Below are 9,724 nucleotides of genomic sequence, written 5' to 3'. Positions count from 1 at the left end.
GCATAAACGGCTCTTGCTCAGCATCACAATTTAGCTTGTGTCCCTCCGGACCACTGTTGAGAGCATTGCTACTTTTGTTATTGAAAAGATTAACAGGTTTGGGTTGCATCAGCTTGTTTTTTCACCAAACAGTTTTGTAATACTGTACTGGCGATTTCAGTGACACTATATACTTATTAGCCTGCAGTTACTTTCGGTTAAATGTTGAACACAAGACACTGTAGAGTAGAATCAACATACAATATCATGGCTAAAACCTCATAACAGTCTGCCTGAGAGTCTATTTATGTAGACAGTCATATTCTCATATTTCTATTGTTCATGTACTGTGTAAAAGAGCTGTATAAATAGTCAATGTCATTAATATAGCTCAAAATCACAAATTTGCCACAAAGGGCTTGACAATCAGCAAATACAACACTCGCTAGCCTTAGTTTTACTTGCACTTCATATATTAATAGATATTATTATTAACTAACAATAAGCAATTCAAATTGTGCAAAAGGGAAACATAAAATGCCACCTGCATGATAAGGTCACTGAGCATGCCAGTCCCACAACCGTATATGTTATTACAGGCATGTATTAGAAGGAATAGTATAGGAAATAGAGGACATGCACCATAAAGTGTGACAAGCTAATTCAGTTGATTTAATTATTTTTTTCCCCGGTGTGTGTTACAGGTATATATTGCCAGTTACCTGTAATTCGGATTTATCAAATACAAATGAATTAAATTATTTCCTTCCCCAACTCTTTCTCTGTCTCCAGCATTTCTCCAAAACAATAATCCCAATTTGGAGGTGTAGTGGTTACCATGGTGATGTGTGCAAACGGATAATGGGGCAACTGTTAACCTTTGACTGGTTAAAAGCCCCAAACTGAGGGAGGGGAGGGGGGCGAGAGTGGTGACGGGGGGTTGCAGGGAGACACACACACATACACACACACACACACACACACAGGGATGTCAGAGAGAAAGGAAATTCACACTCATTTCCTCCGTGTGGTTTCGGTACAAATCAACAACATCCTGTCCTTTTGTGAATCCTGCCAGCCCTCATGCTGGTTTGCGTTTCAGAGTAGGCGTTATAACCCCCCTCCTCCTCCTGCCCCCCCCCCCCCCCCCCCCCCCCCCCCCACCCCCCCCCCCCACCCCCCCACTCGTTCGTCTCCTCTCCTCCCCCTCCTCCTCCTCTTCTTCTCCTCTGTGTTTTTTTTTTTTTTTTTACACTTCTATAGAAGCTCATACCTCGCATTGTTGAAGAGGAAGGAAGGGCACGTCCTTGTTCGCTATAGACAGCTTTAGATAGAACAGGAAAACAAGCGGTCATTATTTAGCCTAATTGAACCGAGGCCTGTGATCTGAAAGGGTTATCTTGATATCGATGATAGACTTATTAAAATAGAAGCCAACCTCCACACTATATACTTTATTCATAAAACCCCCTTGTATTCCTTAACGATTAATGGCCGTTGTAAGATGTTTTGTTTCCTAAAATGTAGGGCATTCGTGTTTTTCACAAGACAGTTTGACACCCATCCATCAGCATCGAAAAAATATTAAAGATCAGATTTGCCAGCAATGGAAAAATAAATAAATAAATTGCAGATTTAGCCCCCCTTCAACCACCACCCCTCCCCCTTCCAACCCCTTGATCTATTACACAAAAGCACCGTAATCACGTATCTTTTAACATGTTGCAGGAAGCGCGAGCTGCATAGATAAATAAATCAACAGATTAAAATAAAGCGAGTGTGGCACCACAGCCGACGAGCTTTATGTAAATCAGTCCTGACATTGCCCTTGTGACCAAAAAAAACAACCCCCACCTCCCCATTTCCTCACCCCCTTCTCACACACGCCTCATTCGCCATTTCTTCCCATTCATAAAATTATCGGCATCGCGCCTGCGCAATGCCATACGGAGTCCTCCCCATTCATAAAAATGTAACCTCCGCATTTCAGCCCTCCCGAGTTGCTCTGCCCTCCCATTCACAAAAAAAAGAGAAAAAAAGCCGAGGCATCTGCGCAGTGCCGTCCCTTTCCTTTCCTCTGCCCTCCCATTCATAAAAAACTCACTTCCCTCCCCCTCGGTGGTTGCAACATCATATCCAAAGCTCTGCGTCCACAACCGCAGTCGCCTTTTACGCACCAGCGAGTGGAGAATAGTGCAGGAGATCCGCTCTCCTTTCGCATGACTTTGCTCATATAATCTCCAGACGTTTGGACTTATCCCTACTCAACATTTGTGGAGCTACTCACTCGCTTGGACTGGACTATCGGCTGCGCGCAAACGTCGTGCGCAACGAAGAGATGAGAATTGTGTCCTGAAACCAGAGTAAGTGCTCACCTCTGGTGTTCTGTCATCGTTTAAACGTGTGTGTGTCCGTGTGTGTGTGTGTGTGTGTGTGTGTGTGTGTGTGTGTGTCTCGTGAGCGTGTGGCTGCACAACCCGACTCTCTCGCCCCGGTGCTGCCCGCGCGCCACTCTCGAGCCACTGGATCGCAGGCACCAAAGCGCTCTTGCTAACTCTATTTTGCAACAAGCTGTTTCTCCAACCAGTGTTTGCACTTTGAGTAAATATTTAACCACCGATGCCGTACCAAAGGCAAGGTTGAGGGCTGAGGAGGGGGGGGGGGGGAAGAGGGGGAGGGCGACTGACGGACGGACGGCGACGCGTTTTAAAGCGCGACTTCTTCGTAACGCCACTCTTTTCTTTTTGACAGCGTTACACGTATTTCAAGCAACACAACGCGTGGCTGTGTGCGGCGTCCCTTTAACGCCACTGTCACGACCAAAAGCCCAGCGGAACAGATCCACATCTCAATCTCTGTTGAAACCCCTCGTGCACTCTGAAGACCGTATATGTTGTAGCATATCTCGGGCGGTTCTGTTTGCGTGTCTCGTTCTCCGCCTGGTTGGCGCACCACGTCGCCCGTGTCAGGTGTCTTCGTCTCGTGCGGCTAACTTCTCAGAAAATACACAAATATGTATTTAATCCGTTTATTTCGGTTGCCAGGAGCGATACCGTCCAGGTATACGCATCGAAACTACACGCATGTAACCGATGCCGATTACAATTTGGTCTGGTGGCACACAGTGTACCGATTTATATATCAATGTCATATTATTCTCAATGTACAGATATTATGAGTGAGCTGTAGGAATACGTGGTTGCGATGCCTTTATAGACATGCTATTTGAATATGTCGAGCGGCCGCCTCCGGTTTTATGAGTCAGTCCATTCACATATCGAAGGGAGGTACGCGCACGCACACGGGCACACACACACACACACGCGCGCACTTGAGCACGCACCGTTCCGACTTGGAGCTTGTAATGGTCTATATTTTGACGATCACAAGCGCTTGTGTCGGTGCCAGCAATGTCGCAACAGGTTTCTCAACCGGGCTTCTGCACATCCGAGGATACGGAGAATAACGAGCCGACGGTCAAGCAGAGCTGTGTCGACTACTGACATTTTGTTTTGGTATTCATAAAATAGATCATCAACCAGCAGTAATATAGCTACACAGCACGACGAGTTTTCCGGGTCCTCGGAAAAATCCAGGTTGCCTTGAAAGAATAATGCGAACCATAATGCATCGTATGGTCTGCATGAGCTTGTGCGGGCTGTCTTGCAATAAGCTAACTGAACACCGCAGATGTGGGTCAGTGGAAATGTCGGTCGGGCTCCGTCGTTTGTCTTCAACCCTCTTTTTTGTTTTCTATAAAGCAGGTTATGGTATGTGCCGGCTGCCGAGAGTCCGTCGATGAAATGAATGATGAAACCGATTTCATTCAGGCTCATCATGACTGGAGCGCATTGATTCATGCTTGCAACACCGAGTGCAGCCAGCAGCTTTCATTCACAAAACAAAAACTGCGGTTCACAAAATCAGATCCATTCACAAATTTGCCGGATTGGGCCCGTTTCACTGATTGAAATGTGTGTTTATATACATATATGGAGAGACAAGTTACAAACGACACACTTATATACAATTGTATTACTGTCTTTTTAATGTGGGATTCAATACAGATACTTAATTTTCTTTGCTTCTTGCGTTCGTTTTGGTGTTGTTGAAGTCCCATTGCTGGCAGCCTCTCTTTTCTCTGCTTTGTTTTGCATCTTTGAGTCTTTTGCATGCAAGCCCTGCTCTCTGGTGCTCCCTGGTCTTTGGAAAGGAGGCGATGAGAGTCCAACTCCTATTGTTCTAATGTCAAAGTTAGAATAGAGGAGGTTTGAAACCCTGTTGGTATTCAGTCTAAAGATCAAGATCGTTTGGAAACTCTACATTCAGATTACTGCAGAAATCCGGCCTGGAAAGAGGTTTTGGTTGAGAGACTGAGCCGCTGCGGTTTTAAAGATTTATTAATTGTCTTGGGTGAAGAAAACTTCATGTAATATATCAGTCAGTTTAACATGTTAACCAGAGGAGTTGATTTTAAATCTAGTAAAACTCTCATTCATGTTGAAAGTAGTAGTAGTAGTTTAATCATGACAAAACGATGCTTAGTCATCAACAGAAGCAACGCAAAAGCAGCCGGAAATTGAAATTAAACTGATAAAAATGACACTTTACAACATGACCCTCAAATAATGTGTTCAGACAGTTTTGTGACATGTTAACTTCATGTAAAAGATAACAGTCTTCCCTGTCACCCTTGATTCTTAATAAACTTCGCTACGATGTTTAGAAAAAAAAGAGGATCAACGGGAACTTAAACAACAGCAGATGCAACCGGTAATAACTGTCTCTTGTGTGTCTGTCTTTTTGCAGTTTTGCTAAATGCTGCTTTAGAGTGAAGACGTGCAAGGCACCAGCCTACACATGGAGTCCAGGGTTCCCCACCACATCCCCGGCGTATCCTCCTCCCTCATATCCCAGCCCCTGCTGGACAGTCGAGTGCCCTACGGACGCCTGCAGCACCCTCTCACCATTTACCCCATCGACCAGATAAAGTCCTCGCATGTGGAGAACGACTACATCGACAGTCCTGCCGTCGTCTCTCAGCAGCCCCCCAGCCAGAAGTCTGTGAACCGAAGAATTAATTGGCTTGGTCAGAATCAGGAGGCCTTCCTCGGGGCAAACCACAACCATCATCACAATCACCAACACCAGCACCACCAGCAGGGCAGGTGTGAGCCCCACCCCCACCCCCACCAGGACACCACCACCCACCCTTGGATTTCATTCAGTGGGAGGCCCAGCTCCATCAGCAGCAGCAGCAGCACCTCATCAGATCAGAGGCTGTTGGACCACGCTGCCCCCACCCCAACAGTGGACCACCACCCAAACCTGCACCCCCACCAGGGCCCCGTCAACGCAATCACAACCCGAACTCCAGGCTGCTTCACTTCCTCTGAATCAAAAGTCCTCACCTCCTCGTCCTCTGCTTCATCTTGCGCCTCCTCTAAATCGCTGGACCTCAAGTCTGCAAAGATGCCTGCAGGAGGCGTGTGCACCACTGGAGGCCAGCAGGGGTTGGCGCTGATCCCTTCCTCCCCGGCCGAGAAGAAGCACCTCCTTCTCTGCGAGCACTGCGGGAAGTGCCGATGCACGGAGTGTACGCTCCCCCGGACCCTACCCTCTTGCTGGGTCTGCAACCAGGAGTGCCTGTGCTCTGCTCAGAGCTTGGTGGATACAGCCACCTGCATGTGCCTGGTCAAAGGGATCTTCTACCACTGCACCGAGGATGAGGACGACGAGGGCTCCTGTGCCGACAAGCCCTGCTCGTGCTCCCAGGCCAACTGCTGTGCACGCTGGTCCTTCATGGCGGCCCTTTCAGTTGTCCTGCCTTGCCTGGTCTGCTACCTGCCAGCTACAGGTCTGGCCAAACTGGGACAGAAGTGTTACGACAATGTTAGCAGGCCCGGCTGCCGCTGCAAGAACTTACAGGGCGGCGTGACGGCCCCAGTGTGTAAAAACGGAGGCGTGGAAGCAAAGGTTGGGACGCTAGAGAAGCAGCAGCAGGGATCATGATAGTGGACCAAACTGGCTCGCGCTGGCCTTGCTAAGAAATGGACAGGACCATATAGTACTTGCTTGCTCTCTATGGAAAGGACAATCCAACACCAACCCCTTAAACTACCCCATTAATCTACTGGAAGGTGACTTATGTAAAACAAAGGTACTTAAATGGCTTCTTGACCTATGTTGGATGATCAAATGCGGCCTGTTCGGAAAGAGTTGGCTAGTATGAATAGCTAGCAGGCCCTCTGAGATGTTTTTTTTTTGTTTGTTTGTAAGAGTGACACAATAAGAAGAAGACACAAGATTGTGGGACTGGTGTTTGTGTTGTTTCGCAAAGATGGCTGAAGGCACAAAGTCATTGTACCTCTCTGCTGCTCTGTATTTCTCAGCTAATTTTGTAACAGTAACTAACCAGAAGCTGGTTGCTGATCCTCAGATAACATAAAAGGTATTTGATGGAGATAAATATCTGTACGCTCCCCTACTACCCCCCCCCCCCCCCCCCACTCCCTACCCCCCAAAAGGACAGCCCAGTGTCCGTCTGTCTGAACAAACACGACAACATGTGATCACCTATACTGCTTTATGATAGGCCACAGCAAGAGTGAAACCACCACGTACTCACTCTCTCCACGATTATGATGAACACCACCTTTTACTGTCGCCATTTTATCTCTTTTAGCTTAAAAGATGCTAGCTTGGTAATGCTAACATTTTATCTCTAAGTATTAATCTCCACAGAGGAGCTGTAAAAACGAGCCTTTGTGAGACTTAAAGATATTAGTAATTTTCCATAATTCTTACTCTGTCTTGTGCATAAGCAGTTGTACAGCAATGGAGAGAGAGAGATGGTCACTTTACTGTGTGTTTCCTGTTTTTAGGGGGTGAATCCCAGAGATTCTAAAGGTTTTTGAATGCTGTTCACCAATCACCTCAGAGGTAATGCATGTCATGACCTGCATGCTCTAGTCTAATGGTTAGCCACCATGCTAGAAGTTGATGTGTCGTAGAGAAATTGTGTAAAAAAAGTACACCCAACCTTCTCAGGGACTGTTTCAGTAATCCTCTCTAGAACTTGGCCTACAGCATGTTGATTTCTAAACTGCCTAAGAGCCTGGTCTACTTCCTCTTTGCACAAGAAGGCAAAGAAACATTTAGGGGCAAAAAGGCAATAGTGAATAATTTAAAACAAGTAAGCTAAGTGAGCGACAAACTGACCAGAACATAAGGTTTCCAGAGGAGAGGTGATGCAAGTGATAGAGAGTGAAGAAAGGGGAGAGAAGGCATAGCAAAGTTGTTGTTGTGTTTATATCTAGTCAGCCTTTGTCGAAATCAAACCTGCCACTTGCACAACCTTTTTAGGAAGACGCAAACCCCTTAATGTACTAAAGCACAGTATTAACTACCACCTCAGCTATCTCACATTACGTTTGCGTGCACCACATTTAGTCCACACCCCCCAAGCCCCCTCTACACACAGTGTCTTCATTAAATTCTAATCATGCTGCATAGCTGCGTTAGTCAGATAGTCTGTCTTTTATTCTTAAAGTCTATTTTTGTGGCTTGCATGATGTTCTTAGGACTTTGCCAAAGGAAGCTAGCGTACAGTAGCTTGTTTTCGCTGTCTGAGTGATCACAGTTGTTATGCACATTTGCCAAATGGAGTTGACGGCAGTTGGTTCTTAAAGGCATTCTGCCCTTTAATACAGATGGCCTTTTCTGTTTGGCATAAAGGCAGACTGTCTTTGTTGCTCCATAACACACACCTCTCTTTCATGTTGGACCCTTAACTTCCATTAGGGTGCCTAACTTAGCTCATATCTGTATTTGTCTTGTTGCACAAAGCTGGTATCACACAGGAAAAAAAAGAAGAAAAAAAACACACTGTCCTTAGTCTTGAATGTATGAGGCAATATTTTCAAACCTAGCAATTCAGTCCGAGAGAAAGGTGCCAAAACAGAGAATGATTGTGTGACTGGGTAAAGGCGTACGTGGGCGGCAAAAATCACAAATGTTTTGACGATATATTTAGTAATAGAGCTATGCAGGTGAAATGTTATTTGCTGTAAATAGTTTCACAACATTTGTGTTCTTTAGAAGAGACTTTTAAATGTCCTTGAAAGATTGCATGGTACGTTATAACTACAATTCAGTACAAAATATATAGAGAATATATTAGATATATATTTTGAGGGTAAGATGTTTTTGAGGTTGTGAGAATAAATAAATAAAAAGAGGGAGTGTGGCAAGAGGAAGGTTCGGGAAGGGGTAACACAAATGACTATCTATCACTAGCACTTGATTTAGAAAAGTATGCCGGGCAATAACAAAAAAAGAAGAAGAAGAAAAAAGCTCCTGCTGTTAATGCTATCCATGGCTCATTAGCAGTCGAGATGCTAAGCTAATTCCCTGGTTCCTCTCCGAGTCCTACAGACTGTGGACTTATTGAATCCCCACAGGGAACACAAGCTACCCCTCTCCGGATCAACCCATTTCCTGCTGTTACTGCTCAGTGTATCAGCTCGCTCCCCTCTTTTTTTTCTCTCTTGCTTTTTCCCCCTTCCTCTCTTCCTTCTTCTTCCCTCCTTCCTCCCTGAGAAATAGTCCAACAAAACACCCCTGGCCTTGATTGACAAACACAGCTGCTGTGCATAAACTTGTCATACCACAGAGACGGGAGAGAAAGACAAGTCTGTCTCTCTTTCTCTCCATTTCTCGTCTGTTATCCCCCACCCCCCCACCCCCCAGTCTTTGTTTTTCCTCTGGATTTTGTAGTTCCGTGCCATCTTTTTAATCAGTGGACCTCTTTTTTTTAACAGTTGCTGCTTTTCTTTTCTTTTATTACGCAGATCTGTCACTGTAAGAGTAATACTCTTCACTTCGCATTAGCTTTATACTTTTTTTTTATGTGCTCGCTAGCCTGCTCAAGGTGTGGAATAATCATCCAACAACGACAACTCAATGATTCAAACATTTTTATTCTTCTCTCTTTTTTGCCTCTGCTACAATGCTGTGACTTTTACACACCCACACCCCTTTGTGTCGCTTATTTTGCGGGGATAGATTTTTTTTTTTTTTTCAATCCAAACAAGAGGAAAGGTCTCATACAGCTGGGTGATGATCCTCCATTCCTTTATGCCTTTGCAATGTCAGTGTTTGGGATTAAGAACGAGATCTGTGCTTTTGTTTTGTTTAGATATAACAAAAAGAAAAAAAATCTCTCATATAAAAGGTTCCCTTTATAGATATTTATTTTGAAGTTCTATTTTATATAGTATTTATTTAGATGGCAACTTTTTGTTTGTGAAGAAAGCTTATGTCGAAAAGGAATGTACATTGACAATGGAAATATATATTGTTAAATATACCAGATTGTTGTGTCGTTACTTTTGTGAGTAGTTTTCACCTAAATCACTCACACACACACATACACACACAACAATATACAAGTGCCATGCACTCTAAGCAACACGTTCAGTGGGATTTTGGATAACAAATACTCTTCTCGTATTGAGATAATTGTATGAATCAACACTTTCTACTATTAAAGTTTGATAAGGCCAAAAAGTTCAATATGAGTAAAAGCTTAAGTCCTGCAATAAGCGTGCATATGTAAAGTGCATTTTAGTACAGAAATCCCTTTTAAACTGCTTTTACCGTCTCCGTACCCATGTAAGATTATGAAGATATGTATGTTACTAGATGCTATTTAGTTAAACTATTAATAATTTTCTAAGACAAC

At 44.5% G+C, this 9,724-nt stretch overlaps 1 protein-coding gene across 1 annotated transcript; it reads left to right on the top strand.

Annotated features, from left to right (window-relative positions):
- The first annotated feature begins 2,072 nt into the window (after positions 1-2,072).
- On the top strand, positions 2,073-9,349 carry spry4 (sprouty homolog 4 (Drosophila)). Its single transcript, XM_034550632.1, has 2 exons — positions 2,073-2,342; positions 4,789-9,349. The coding sequence occupies exon 2, from the start codon at positions 4,840-4,842 to the stop codon at positions 5,989-5,991; it is 1,152 nt and encodes a 383-aa protein (XP_034406523.1). The 5' UTR covers positions 2,073-2,342; positions 4,789-4,839; the 3' UTR covers positions 5,992-9,349.
- The last annotated feature ends 375 nt before the right edge of the window (positions 9,350-9,724 follow it).

This window comes from Cyclopterus lumpus, chromosome 14 (assembly GCF_009769545.1).
Source record: "Cyclopterus lumpus isolate fCycLum1 chromosome 14, fCycLum1.pri, whole genome shotgun sequence".
Classification (NCBI taxonomy): Eukaryota; Metazoa; Chordata; class Actinopteri; order Perciformes; family Cyclopteridae; genus Cyclopterus; species Cyclopterus lumpus.
Note: the sequence above shows the minus strand (reverse complement) of the source record. Positions and strands in the feature narration are given on the sequence as shown.